Raw genomic sequence first — 15,977 nt, 5'->3', positions numbered from 1 at the left:
GCTTCAGAAGAATGGAACCTCAGGTTTAAGGCGGCACTCATGTCTCATCACAAAGGGGTAAACAAAACTAAATCAATCCCTGCACAACCTACACTTTTATTTGTCATCTTTCTCTTTTGGTAGTATGCAATTTAAACTGAGAATTTGGAAACCAGATCTAAATTTAGCAGGAACTGTCGGGTAGAAAATTAATCTAAGTGGGAAGCGGTCTGGTGCAGAATAAAACCTGGCGGAATCAGGACTAAAACAATCCGGCACAGACCTCAATCTCTCAGTGATCGCAATCTTTTCGTCATGACACATTAGTAGCATTTTATACTAAATAAAGCACATAATCAGTATCTGACTTAACCATAGTCATAGTAGTTTATGCTGTCGTGCAGCCATCATGTCACAGAAATAGAAACAGTTTCTTGAATAGAAATTTCACATGCTGCTGTCGCAGATGGTTATGACAAAAACTCAACACAGAAAAAGATAGATTTTTATCTTGTGTTGCAGCATTGTGTTGCATGTAGTTTACACATCATATTATAGAGATTCTGCAGAAACAAAATTTGACCGAACATACCCGTCTCATAGAAGTGAGCCAGAAGTTTCTCCTTTTCCACGAATCGCTGATATAACCAATCCGTCAGCGCTTCTGAATCTACTGGAACGTCCTTTATAGGGTATGTCCTGAAATACAACAAGTAAGAACTCATCATACAGATGAAAAAAAATTTATTATTCAGGACTTGCTAGCTAATTATTAGTGAATACAGCATGCATAAATTTTATTAATGCATTGGTTCACATAATTAATAATAATCACAATTTACTATTTAATTGACACCTCTATAAAAATGAAAGCACAAGCAAATACATTTTTAAGTGTTGTAGACATTAACAATACACAAATACATACAGTTAGGTCAGTTGAAAAAAAACAAACAAGATGTGCTTTAACTGCAGACTGTCAACTTTAATTTGAGGGTATTTACATCTAAATCAGGTCAATGCTGTAGGAATTACAACAGTTTGCATATGTGCCTCCCACTTGTTAAGGGTCCAAACTAATTGGACAATTGGCTTCTCAGCTGTTCCATGGCCAGGTGTGTGTTATTCCCTTCATTATTCCCATAACAAAGCAGATAAAAGGTCTAGAGTTCATTTCAGGAGTGCTATTTGCATTTGGAATCTTTTCTGTCAACTTTCAAGATGAGATCCAAAAACGCTGTAACTATCAGTAAAGCAAGCCATCATTAGGCTGAAAACAAAAAAAAAACAAACCCATCAGAGAGATAGCAAAAACATCAGGTGTGGCCAAAACAACAGTTTGGAACATTCTTAAAAAGAAAGAATGCACCAGTGAGCTTAGCAACACCAAGAGACCCAGAAGACCAAAGAAACAACTGTGGTTGATAACCAAAGAATTCCCAGGTGGCGAAAACACCTTTTACAATGGTTGGCCAGATCAAGAACACTCTCCAGGAGGTAGGTGTATGTGTGTCAGAGTCAACAATCAAGAGAAGACTTTAACAGAGTGAAAACAGAGGGTTTACCACAAGATTTAAACCTTAATGAGCCTCAAAAACAGCAAGGCCAGAGTGATGGGAAGAAAAGAGTATGGAGAAGAAAAGAAACTGCAAGATCCTAAGCAGTGAAGCATGGTGGTAGTAGTGACATGGCGTAAGCATGTATGACTGTCAATGAAACTGGTTCTCTTGTATTTATTGTTGATGTGACTGCTAACAAAAGCAGCAGGATGAATTCTAAAGTGTTTCAGGCAGAATTTTCAGCTCATATTAAGCTAAAATGCTTCAGATCTCATTGCACAATGCTTCACAGTGCAGATAGAGAATGACCCAAAGCATATTGCAAAGCAACCAAAGAGGTTTTAAAGGGAAAGAAGTGGAATGTTATGCAATGTCAAGTCAATCACCTGACCTGATTCCGATTAAGTTTGCATATTACTTGCTGAAGACAAAACATAAGGGAAAATGCCCCAAGAACAAGCAAGAACTGAAAACAGTTACTTTAAAGGTTTGGAACCGTGTATTAAAAAGTGAAAGTTTAATTAAAGAGTATTCTGTTCAATTAATTTTGGTCCCTTAACAAGTGGGAGGCACATATGCAAACTGTTGTAATTCCTACAGCGTTCACCTCATTTGGATGTAAATACCCTCAAATTAAAGCTGACAGTTTGCGGTTAAAGCACATCTAGTTTGTTTCATTTCAGATTGTCTTGGTGTATAGAGCAAAAAATGTTAGAATTGGGTTGATGTCAAAATATTTATGGATTTAAGTGTATAAATTATTGCATTTATTATCAATAATAATAATAATAATTATTATTATTATTATTATTAATAATAGTAGTAGTAGTATGTCATTATTATATTAATTTTAATATTGTTCATTGTTATAGCAAAATTTTAAATATACACACACACAGTTGATGTCAAAATTATTAGCCCCACCTGTATTATTAGCCACCCTGTTTATTTTTTCTCCAATTTCTGTTTAATGGAGAAGGTTTTCTCCACCCATTTCTAAACATAATTGTTTTAATAACTCATTTATAATAACATAATACATAATAGTTGTACTATAATAACATAGTACATAATATTTGACTAGATATTTTTCAAGACACTTCTATACAGCTTAAAGTGACATTTAAAGGCTTAAATGGGTTAATTAGGTTAACTAGGCAGGTTAATGTAATTATGCAAGTTATTGTATAATGATGGTTTGTTCTGTAGACTATTAAAAAAAATGGCATAAAGAGGCCAATTTTGTCCTTAAAATGTTTTTTAAAAAATGTAAAACTGCTTTTGTTTTATGCACACACACACATATATATATATATATATATATATATATATATATATATATATATATATATATATATATATATATATATATATATATATATATATATATATATATATATATATATATATATATTGCTTAAAGGGGCTAATAATATTGAGCTATTAAAATAGGTTTCAAAATATTTAAACCTGCTTTTATTCTAGCCAAAATAAAACAAAAAAGCCTTTTTTCCAGAAGAAATATATGTATTCATTTTCTTTTCGGCTTAGTCCCTTTATTAATCTGGGGTTGCCACAGCGGAATCATCCTCCAAGTTTTTCAGCATATGTTTTACGCAGCGGATACCCTTACAGCCACAACCCATCACTGGGAAACATCCATACACACTCATTCGCACACATACATGCAGTATGGACAATTTAGCCTACCCAATTCACCTACAGTATACCACATGCCTTTGGACTGTGGGGGAAATCAGAGCGCATATATTATTATTATTATAAATTATTATTATTAGCAATAATAATACAGTCTGTGACTACAAAACCATACATGTCGTGCTGCATATGGTATGATTATTATTATTATGTTTATTATTGCTAGTATCTATTATTAACATTATTATTAGTAGTAGTAATAGTAGTAAATATTATTTCCATCATTATTATACAAAAATTATAGAAAGCATTATTATTATTTATGTTATTAGCAATAATATAACTGGGAACACAAAAAAATTACATCACATATGGTGCTGCAAATCATATTACAATTTACTAATATGAACAATAGTGATAATAATAATGATATTTCTTGCTCCATTATGTTTCAGTACTAGAGTCAGTTCATTTCCCATGACATAAATCTTGCTTAGATCTCTAAAACAGACATTAAAAGACTGTAAAATATAGCAATAAAAGTAACAAAAGAAAATACTGTACACAACAAATGATATGTACATCTAGGGTTTGACATTAACTTTTTTGATCACTAGCCACTGTGGCTAGTAGTTTTCCACCATTACTAGCCACTCACTATTTTCACTAGCCACAATTCAGTTGTTGAAAAAATATACTTTATATGCAAAAATTTGACGTTGGCATGGGTTGCAGCATGCTAAAATTACTTCATTTAGATGTTGTTTTTTTCCATTTGCCTCCTCGTTCCTTTAACTGTTTTTTGTTCATGAGCTTACTCAGTGAGCATGAGCAAATAGGTTATGCTTTCATAAAAAAGTGCCGCATTGCAATTAGCTTTCTTTCACAGGACTTTTCAGGGCTCAACACAATAAGGATTTACCTTTATTTTGGCCACACCAAACTAATTATTTCCTTGTCACAAATTTTAAATGTGTCAAAACAAGCAAAATACTGCTGTATACATACACTTTTTATTCAACAAAACAGCTGACATTTAAATAAAATATATTCTCACGCATCTAAAACTATGAACAGTGGTCTGTTCTGGCTCAGGATCCCAGATCACCAATTAACTATGCATACAACAACATAATAAAACAATATTGTAAAGGATGATTTTTAAACTATATTAACAAAAATGACAGCAAGCAAAAGAAAGCGGGTAAAAAACATTGTGCGCGATAATGAAAGGACGATGCCGCTCACACAGTTAATGTTAGGCCAATTAATAATCTGTTCAAAGAATAGTTAAAGCGAAAGCGACAACAACTGCTGCTGCTTACAGAGAATCTTGAGCCCTTAAAGGACTGTGGTTGCACGAGCATCACACTAGTTTTGTTTCCAGGCACGGTTGCTTCGAGTTAGGAAACAGCACAGGAGCTTTTTAAACCTGCATCAAATCATCTGTGCGCGCAACACAAAAGCCCTCATCAGTGAGTGAGGAAACCCTGTCTCACCGTGCGCGTGATCCTTTAATTTTTATTTCACCTGCTTTCTTTTGCTCGCGCGAAAAGCTGTTTTTGTCAGTTGTCCTGCTTCCCGATTCTAAGATCACATTTATACGCATATAGACAAATGGTCATAAACTGTCTAATCTGTAGTGACGACGAGCCAGCACTGGTAATTTGAAAATGAGTTTCAGCCAGCCAGTGGCTAGTGGGAGTGGCTGTCTAACCCGCCACAACCGAAATCTACCCTCATTTGTTGGGGTGGTGGGTGTTAATGTAAAGCCCTCTGTACAACTATTATCAGTCAAAATCATACTGTATTATTAACACCTAAAGTCCACACCCCAGATTCTGTCAAATGTTAATTTATATGCCTTATTTCACAACCATTTAATCTGTAGGCTGAATTGCAGCATATCTGTGTATTTGAATGCATGATTTGTCAACCACAGAAAACAATTACAACTTTTCACATGAGTAATCTGGCTTGAAAAAAATCTGCCCTTTTGACTCTTTTCCTGTTCTTTCTTTCTTTAAAAAAAAGTTGAAGTAAATTTAACAGGCTGAACATCGCAGAGAGATCAAATGAGAAAGGAATGAAAGCAAATCTTCGAAATGAAATTGACAATAATGAAGGTCATTTAGGGAGGCGATGAAGACCACTTAAGGGAGACAATCTAACAGGTATTTAAAACACGCACGCACATGCGCGCACACACACACACACACACACACACACACACACACACACACACACACACACACGAGCAGGAATGATCCCAACCCTCATCAAATGTGTGGTCAGTTTGGAGAAGAAGTGAGCAGCTCAGCTTCAGTGTTTGTGCTGATGAGACGCTTCCCTGGTGACAGCGGTTTTGTGCTGAAACACACTGCTGGAGCTCAACACAGACAGCTGAGACGCGAAAACACACCACTGACTGCAAACGTGGACATCAACAACACACCTCGCGCAAACACACTAGCAGTACAGAGAGAAATAGAGAGGATGTGGGTGGAGAAATCTTACAACATCACCAAAACACTGACTGATCCAGCTTCTGCTTTTCCCTGTGTTTAGGAGTCAACTTCCCTCAGTTACTCTGACATTAAATAATTAACCAGATTCAACAAACAGTACTGTAATGTAACGGCCATTTTAATGACTGCTTCCTTTTATGACTAACAGCCTTTTGACGATACAAGAAAGTCACAAAATCTTACACACACACCCACACCCACACCCACACACCCACACACCCACGCACACACACACACACACACACACACACACACACACACACACACACACACACACACACACACACACACACACACACACACACACACACACACACACATATATAAGCGTGACCTTTTGTGTTTTCCAAGCATTTTTTTGGAATGCGATGTGTTAAGATGCCATGTCATGTTAGAAGTATTTTAACTTATAACACATTAATGTCAGTTATTAAGCAGTGGACAAATCAGAAGAACTTGTAGACATTGCAAGGTTTTGTTTGCAGTAGCAGGATAATGGTTTTAATTGATGGCAACATGGTTTAAGGAGCTAATTTTTAAAACCCTTCCTTAGCACTCCATCCTAAGCAATGGCTCCAAAGTTGTACACTGTTGTGGACTGGCACATCTGACTGTTTGTTATTAGAGTACTTGAAATGAACCCTGTTGGTTAGGGTTGCGATGTGGCTATATATTAGAACTAGTGAGTTGTGTGTTTGTGTCCCACAAGTGACCATATACAGCCACAATGCATTGCTACAAGTGTGATATTGCGTTTATACAATAGTTTAACAGCATAATTGTGTATTTAAAAAAGAAAACCAAGCATAGAGACTCTTAAAAGCTTTTTGTAAGAGGAACTATTTTCTTTTGCCATTTATTCAGCTGATGTCAGAACAGCAGAAGTTACTAATTCAGTCATTTTAGATCTAGTGTTTGAATAATTCTCTAGCGTAATGTCTAAAGGGATGACAAAACAGCTGATTTTGCCCACATTTTAAGATTATACGGCTGAACAGCATGAAATATCATCAGACTACAGAGATATCTACCAGTATTTCTAGGTTGCAATCGGGAGATCACAATATTATTATGGTATAAATTAGGGGTGTAACGATACACTCAGCTCATGATACGATGTGTATCACGATATAATGTTCACGATTCGATATGTATCACGATATTTGGAATAAAAATTGAAAATTAAACTGAAATGCAAATTTTACCAAGTAAACTATTTTTTATGTATTTCTTTTGTTTCAACTTGTTAAACTGAACCTTCTTTAAGAAAATAAATTATACAGGCCTGTCTCTGGAAAATAAAACAATTTAAAAACTTCTTAAAAATATTATTGAAATGACAGAGACAAAATTAAGGAACAATTTAAGTAAAGGTGCAAAAAAAATAAGCTTTCTATTCAATTGAATTTAACAGTGAGAGCTTAAGGCTTTGCTTGGTCACTTGCATTTTTTGTGTGTGCAAAAAAATCCACATTTCCAGGTATTTAATTCATATTTAATTAAATTCATTTAGAGATATCTCTAATTACAATTGTGACTAGTCAAAACTCATTTAGAGATATCTGCAAATATTTTCAATGGAAGTCAATGGAGGAATATGACTAGTCATAATATATTTGCAGATATCTCCAATCTGATTTCGTACTAGTACAATTGTAATTGCAGATATCTCTAATTGTCATTCTGACTAGTCCAATTATAATTATGACTAGTCAAAATATAATTAGAGATATCTCAAAATATATTTATGGAGTCAGACAAGAGTTTAAATGCTAAAACGGCTTGCCATACGTCATGTGTGATTTTGCGGCGGAAACATTATATGAAGACAGAATAATATTTTAGGGTGAATTGTACCTTATAAATACAGTATGTGACTCTTTCAACACCATTAGGAGGTATCCCTGTCGCTGTGCAAAGTATGTAAATCACTGTGAAGACTTTAAAACTTAGGATGTTTGACCCAGTATGCGTGACAAAAAGCGGACGAGTCTAAAGCAATGACTGTACAACCAAAATGTTGCCAGACGTCTGATTTTGAGAGGATGGGCCATCCTCTATTTCAGCTCCACTCATCTTGGTCTGCTAACATTACTGCTGCTGCAATCTGAACTCACGTGCGACAGCAGGTGGAACGTAGCTCACGTGCAAACAGCTCAACTAATAAGAGAAAACGGACGTCATATCGTAATCAAATCGTCATAACGCCACGATGCATATTGTGACATTTTTGCATCGCAATAAATCGTACAACGATAAATCGTTACATCCCTAGTATAAATGCAGCAATACAATGTACAAAAGAGAAAGATAGACTTAGAAAGTCACTCACCAATTTTATAATAAATTGATTAACTGTAGTTCAAAATTAGCCTGTTTTTCTCTTCCAGGGGCTTCTTACGCAATCTCTGTCACCATCTTGTGAATGAACATTGTCAACAGTCTTTGCTCAAAGACAGGTTAATGTCTGTGTTGTCCAACAGCTGTAATATTTGTCAAACTGTAGAGTGTCCTCTGCTTGTTGCTGTATGTACGCGGAGTAATACACAAGGGTGAAGGGTGGAGAGGCAGTACGAGTGCTGTTACTGGCAGAATATCGCATGACTATCAGCCAATCAGATTCAAGAACCAGACAGAACTGTTGTGTGTATGTTTATGTATGTGTGTGTGTGTGTGTGTGTGTGTGTGTATGTATGTGATGTGCGGAGCAGCCGGTATTTGTATTTGTATTTGTTGAGGGGGGAAAAGTATTTGTATTTGTATTTGAGTAAAATTCTAAATGGCGCAAAAATATATATTTTTCTATTACACTTCTAATTTACGTTATAGTGAAAGTATTGTTTAATTATACCCATTATATAAATTATAGATATGCAATATTGGCTGTTGTTTTTGAACATGTGACAAGAAATGTCACTGAAAAGAAAATAACATATCTCACCCATGGTTAAACCAACAACTAGTAAAATACCATTGTGAATATTATGAACCCCACCACCACCGTTCTTGTTGAAGGACACTGAATAGACAGAATAAAAACAAATAATACTTCAAAAAACTGTTTTTCTTCTGAAAGTACTTCTTTCCAATGGACAGAATTCCAAAAACTAAAATTAACTAAATAAATCTAAATAAAACCCTGCTTGGGAGATCTGGCAGAACAAAAGTATTCTATATAATACTAAAAGATACAGCCCTGCTATTGTCATCTGCCTGCCACAAAACAGACACAAAGTTTTTTTTTTTTTTTTACTTTTTTTTTAATGTTTGAAACTGACTTGCTGGGGCAGAATGTGGCTGTGTTGATGGTTTGGTGCTTGTGGAGGATTTAGCAGAACATAGCTGTGCTGATTGAGGGGATTGATGCTTGTGGGGGGTTCACAGGCTGTATCAGGAGAGGATGCTTTGTTTGCATGTGATAATACATTATATAGAAGGTTGCGCGGTGGCACAGTGAGTAGCACTGTCGCCTGACAGCAAGAAGGTTGCTGGTTCGAGCTCTGACTGGGTTCTTCCCATGTTGGCGTGGGTTTCCTCCGGGTGCTCCAGTTTCCCCCACAGTCCAAACACATGCAATACAGGTGAATTGGGTAAGCTAAATTGTCCCTATTGTATGTGTGTGAAAGAGAGTGTATGGATGTTTCCCAGTGCTGGGTAGCAGCTGGAAGGGCAGCCACTGCGTAAAACATATGCTGCATAAATTGGTGGTTCATTCCACTGTGGCAACCCCAGATTGATAAAGGGATTTAGCCGAAAAGAAATGAATGAATGATTATGCATAGAAGATGTTGACAGATGTTTCATATCGCTGCCTCTGCTGATTTCACTTTTGCACACATTATACAGTATCACTTTGTTTTATTTGCAGCAGCACTGACTGTAAAATGCTTCCACACAGAACCTGAAGGTTTTTTTTTTCTTGACTGGTGGAGGACCAAGAAATGGCTCAGCAGCAGTCTTTTTCACTCTTTTTCTGGGTGCCCAAATGCATTTGAGGAGTTTCAAGTTAATAAAAAGTGAGGGGAAGCTATGCTAAGGTTAACTAGCCTATAGCATATATCTTGCTGTCTGCAAAAGACAGTAATTTAGACGTACCATATAACTCCTATAAGTGCATACTATTCGACACAACTGCAAAAGCATCGTTTTAACCTTTATAAACGAACGTTAACGTTACTCTGTCAACAGTCTATTGTCTAAATTACCGCGCTAACAGAGCTAACATTGCGTAAACAGATCACCCGGTTGCAGACGTCAATAATGCAGCGTAATAGAATATCCCGATCAAACTCCGCTTCAACTACGCTACAAGTTTATAAACTGCCTTTGGAACCCAATTAAGGTACAAAAATCTATTTAACAAAAATAGTGATGCAGTGAAGTATTTTTTTCACTCAGCCGAGCCTTCTGTCTGTTGCTGTGGAGAAGCTTGTGCCAGAGACCTTTTATCTCCGCCCCGCCCTCCGACTACTGACTGAGCGTCTCTCTCTCTCTCTCTCTCTCTCACTCACTCACTCACTCACTCACTCACTCACTCATGCGGGCATGCACTGTGGTCTCGTGAGGAAACGCTGCTTTTGATATAGTGTTTTTCTTGCTCCCGAATACAAATAATTTTTCAAGTATTTGTTCGAATCAAGTATTCGTAAAAACACGGTATTCGGAAAGGCACGAATAGCGTATTCGGGTTCGGCTTCACCCTTAATATATATATATATATATAAATATATGTGTGTGTGTGTGTGTGTGTGTGTATGTGTATATATATATATATATATATATATATATATATATATATATATATATATATATATATATATATATATATATGTATATATATATATATGTATATATATATATATATATATGTRTATATATATATATATATATGTATATATATATATATATATATATATATATATATATATATATATATATATATATATATTAGGGCTGTAACGATACACGATATAAAATCGAAATCGCGACAATCAGATCTACGATCCTGTGTCGCGGTGTGATAAGGGAGAATCGCGACACACCCACCCCGTCATACCTTTCCAATAACGTCACGCGTGCCTGCAAAAGTTGAGCTAATTAACACTTTTTTTCGTTCGACATTACAAGCACTGCTTCGTTTAAGCCCTCGCAATATTTAGCCGGGAGAGCTCGCACGGAGCTCATAGTAAGGGGCCGTCTGAATGTCAAGAATATCAAAAACAAAACCAACTTAACCCCGCTTGACAACCGACAACGCCAGAAACATTGCCAATGCTGTCAAAGCGGCCGGATTTTCAGCGCATATACGATGATTTGCTCACACTGGTAATGTGGCTGCGCAGAGAGGGATAGGCGTTCACCAGATGTCAGGTAACAGCGCAAACTTTTCTGTAACCGTGCTGTGCGCTTTCTGTTTGAACCTTTGGGAGTGCTGACTGACAGGTGCGTGCGGTCAGAAAACACGACGAAGCTTTCAGTTAAAATAAACACAGTTTCTATAGTTATAGCCTACTTTATTTAGAGATAAAGCTATATGGCTCTGCATATAATCACTCAATCTTGCTGGAGTTTATAGCCGTTTCGCATTACTTCAGGACGCATTAACACCGCTCTGAAGGTCTAATCGTTGTTTTAAGTTATCCAGAGCTGTATGAATATACAAATCTTGAATATAATAATAGTATTAAATATTACAATTGTAACAAGACAGACAGCAACACTTTTGCACAATCGATACCCAGCTGATTCAGTCGTTTATAAGAGGACCGCGCCTCTTCTTTTTTCCTTGTCAACATAAAGGCAGTAAGGTGCGCCTTGTTTTCGGCCACTTGTTTAACTGCAAGGCATACTTAATTTGCGGGATGATAACGTATAACCCGTGCCTACAGACACATTTGCTAAAGAAGCAAAATGGAAGAAGAATATTGCTGTTTGATAGCCTACAGACCTGTTGATACTAAACCAGCGCTTATGTTGACCTGGATCTGCGTAATAAACGCAACAAATAGGCTTTACTTTTTATTTTACAGCTTGAAGCATGTACGCAGATTAATGCAATATCATATTTAAACAAACTGTTTACAAAAAGTCAACATATGCGCGCGTGTTGTTGTCTTTTCATCACGCAGCGCGCGCACTTGAACCGCGAGGGAGAGAGAGGAAACCATAGGCTATATCAGGACATAATCTTTAAAATAAGGATTTCTATTAAAATGTAAAAGGTTTTGTGATTATAATAATAACAGCGGGGCATTAAATAAATGCATATTTTCCGTGGAGCAAGCAATTTGAGGAAGTCTGCGATTTTTATTTGACGGAGGAAATAAACATATGATTGGAAAAAAAGCCTATGCCGGTTATTAAAAAAAATCAGTCAGTATTTTCGTTTTGTAAAATAAATTAATTATTTAAGTGAAAATAATTTAAGGCAGTCCTATTTATTTTATTCATTTTATTTAGATTATTCTGCTCTTCTGTGCTAAACACTGCAGGTGCGTGAAGATGCTCTGTTGTTCTGTTCCGCTATTAATACATAAAAATAAATCAGTATTTTAAAATGCAATATTTAATGTGTCATACACAAAATAGACACGTCAATTTGTTTAATATAAAATTAATAGTAATCTGACCAGTTAACCGTTAATAACCGATTAATGAGCGGCGGTTGTCGGTTAGCAAAATTAACGAAATGAGCATCCCTAGCTATTTAATTTACTTTTTCTATGCAAGAGAACTTGATTGAAAAATAATTTTCAACATGCTTGAACCATCTAAACAATGGAGTTTAGTTTGGTTTTTCAACAGTATTTTGTTACAAAGAAAACAGAAGTGATATAGCTTTGCCTATTTATTTATTTTATATATGGCTATTTATATTGTTAATAATTTGCATAGTTAATATTGTTCTTTGATGTTTAGTTTATAAAGATTTTTCAAATTTTATTTAATTAAAAATAGTTTTAAAAATCTTTTTTTCCCCACCCCACACGAAAAAAATAAAATAAAAAATCGTGATACGAATCGAATCGTGGGTCAAAAATCGTGATACGAACCGAATCGTGGGTTTGGTGTATCGTTACAGCCCTAATATATATATATATATATATATATATATATATATATATATATATATATACATACATACACAGTTGAAGTCAGAATTATTAGCACCCCTTTGAATTTTTTTCTTTTTTTTTTTAAATATTTCCAGTATACAAATATTATTTACTGTCATTATGAAAATAATAAACTTAATCAGTTTCTTAGAAACGAGTTAATAAAACTATTATGTTTAGAAATGCGTTGAAAACATCTCTCCGTTAAACAGATATTGGGGAAAATAATACAAAATAAAATGATAGATAGATAGATAGATAGATAGATAGATAGATAGATAGATAGATAGATAGATAGATAGATAGATAGATAGATAGATAGATAGATAGATAGATAGATAGATAGATAGATAGATAGATAGATAGATAGATAGATAGATAGATAGATAGATAGATAGATAGATAGATAGATAGATCAGAAGAGAAGCCGCACAAGTCTTCAAATATTCTTATACATGTTGTAACGTGGACACCTCCAAATGGTGTTGAAACAGTCACATACTGTATTTATTATTCAACCAATAACTTCTTTCTTCATGTAATGATTTATTCATAGCTGCAAAATCACACGTAAGCTGTGTGTTTAATAGAGAGGATGCATGTGCCAGCTAATAATGTCTACTTTAGTGAATGGAATAAAATAATAAAGTTGTAAATAACATTCAGTTTGTTGCACAGAGTGATCGTTTGGGAGCCGCACAGGAATTATGATTTCGTTTTCGATTTTTTGGTTTATCTCAAAGTGACATTTTGTCATTGAAAAAAACGCCACAGGCAGTTGGTAAATCTGTGTAAAAAAAGGCCTGCCGCCACAGCTGGGAAATATCCTAGAAGAAACACTGGACATAATTTAATAAAACATTTTCAGTGAATCCAGAAGTTTTGGCAACGAAATTTAATTTTGATGCATTGCTAGTATTAAATATTTTAGAGACTCCAAAATCAACGCAATTAAATATCTATCATGGAAGTTAATTGTATAAGTAAGAAGTGTTGCCGTTTTTCTATTGTATTATCAAGGTAAAACATACAATCACACCCCACAGGGTCTTATCTTATAACAGTTGTGATCTTCAATATGAATGTAAAACTTACAAATCCGTTTGATATAAACAGTAGATTACTCATCAGGAACGCGCACATCCATCTATTCACCTAACGCTTATCTTTCTTTCGACTTGTTTATCTATGCTCTCTTTCCATCTACCACACACAAATCAATGGGCGTGGAGTAACAGGGCCCTGGGGGACAAATTCCAGAAAATGCCTGGCAATAACATGAGATAAAGAGCCCTGGGAACAAGAGTCACCAGAGACACCCTGAAGCATCTATAGGACAGATCTGCACATCAGATCTCACCTTTCCAACAAAGACCAGCACCACACGTTTGTAAAGTTAATGATTCCTGCTAGCCTTTGTGATGTTATGTTTGAAGGTTGTATATGTGCTCTAAAGGGCAGATCGGGTAAATGATGAATAAAGCAGGTTATAAAGATTATCATATATATAAGTGTTACCTAAATCACTAGAATATAGGAGACTTCTGCAAACGTATTGTTAGAATATACTGAAAATTTACTCAGATTAATTTTGCCTTGACGGAAGTGCTTGTGATTGTATAGATTACATTTAATTTGAGCTTTACATTTTAGCATAATATTTGTACATTTGTACAATTTTCAACTATTATATGTCACTCACTGAGAAACAAAAACCCTGGAGTGCTACTGGGGGTTATTACACTCACCGGCCACTTTATTAGGTACACCTGTCCAACTGATCGTTAAGGTACATTTCTAATCAGCCAATAACCCAGCAGAAACTCAATGCATCAATGCACTGCAAGATGACCTGCTGCAGTTCAAACCGAACATCAGAATGGGGAGGAGAGGTGATTTAAGTGACTTTGAACGTGACATGGTTGTTGTTGTCAGACAGGTTGATCTGAGTATTTCAGAAACTGCTAATCTACTGGGATTTCCCGCACAACTATCTCTAGGGTATACAGAAACTGTCAGAAAAGGAAAAAATATCCAGTGAGCTGCAGTTCTGTGGGCACAAATGCCTTGTTGATGCCAGAGGTCAAGGGAGAATGGTCAAAATGGTTCCAACTGAAAGATAGGCAACAGTAACTTGTATAACCACTCATTACAACTGAGGTATGCAGAAGAGCATCTCTGAACGCACAACATGTCCAACCTTGAGGCGGATGGACTACAGCAGCAGAAGACCACACCAGGTGCTACTCCTGGCAGCTAGAACAGGAATTTAGTGTCAGAATTTAGTGTCAACAACATGAAAGCATGGATCCATCCCGCCTTGTATCAATGGTTCAGGCTGGTAGTGGTGCTGTAATGGTGTAGTTGTTTTCTTGGCACACTTTGGGCCCATTAGTACCCATTGAGCATCGTGTCTATGCCAGATCTCAATCCAATACAGCACCTTTGGGATGTGGTGGAACGGGAGATTCGCATCATGGATGTGCAGCTGACAAATCTGCAGCCACTGCATGATGCTATCATGTTAACATGAACAAAAATCTCTGAGCAATATTTCCAGTACCTTGTTGAATCTATGCTACAAAGGATTAAGGCAGCTCTAAAGGCAAAAGTGGGTCAGGTAAAAAGTAGGTAAAACATTTAAATTTCCCACACCATGACTGAAAACACTTATGTTCTTGTAAAAAAATTAGCTTACTTCTGATTTAACATGGGCACTGATAAGACAAAAGGACAAGCTTATATTTCCAAGACAGTAATTGCGAATCATGATGCCAATTTGTTGCGGACGGCATTATTTTCCCCAGAGGCTCCACAGGTCTTCCTTGAAATGGAGCATCTTCCCCAAACTAATTAAACCACTTTATCCCTGAGATTAGTTTCAGGTGAATTTTCATTTGTTAGTAGGCTTAGTAAAATACAAACATTTGCTCTGTGGATACTGAGCAACTAAAATAATAATAATAATAATAATAATAATATTAATAATAATAATAATAAAAGAAAATAATAATAATAATTTCCTTAAATATTAGGGCTCTAGAGTAAAACCATTTCAAATGCATTTTATATCTAGCATAACTCCATGCAAACAAGAATAAATATTCAAGGACACCAAATTGAAACTGAACTTTTAA

At 35.6% G+C, this 15,977-nt stretch overlaps 1 protein-coding gene across 3 annotated transcripts in view; it reads right to left on the bottom strand.

The window, feature by feature from the left end:
* The window catches only part of lpgat1 (lysophosphatidylglycerol acyltransferase 1), a 92,944-nt gene that overhangs the window by 3,626 nt on the left and 73,341 nt on the right, over positions 1-15,977 (bottom strand). For all 3 annotated transcript variants that reach the window (XR_012395611.1, XM_005160439.5, NM_001029958.1), the window contains 1 exon segment: positions 572-678. Coding sequence is in view for 2 of the 3 variants with exons in the window: in XM_005160439.5 (XP_005160496.1) it covers positions 572-678 (107 nt within the window). In the remaining variant the exon portion in view is untranslated.

This window comes from Danio rerio, chromosome 20 (assembly GCF_049306965.1).
Source record: "Danio rerio strain Tuebingen ecotype United States chromosome 20, GRCz12tu, whole genome shotgun sequence".
In the NCBI taxonomy this organism is placed as follows: Eukaryota; Metazoa; Chordata; class Actinopteri; order Cypriniformes; family Danionidae; genus Danio; species Danio rerio.
This window is presented reverse-complemented; position numbering and strand designations above follow the sequence as displayed.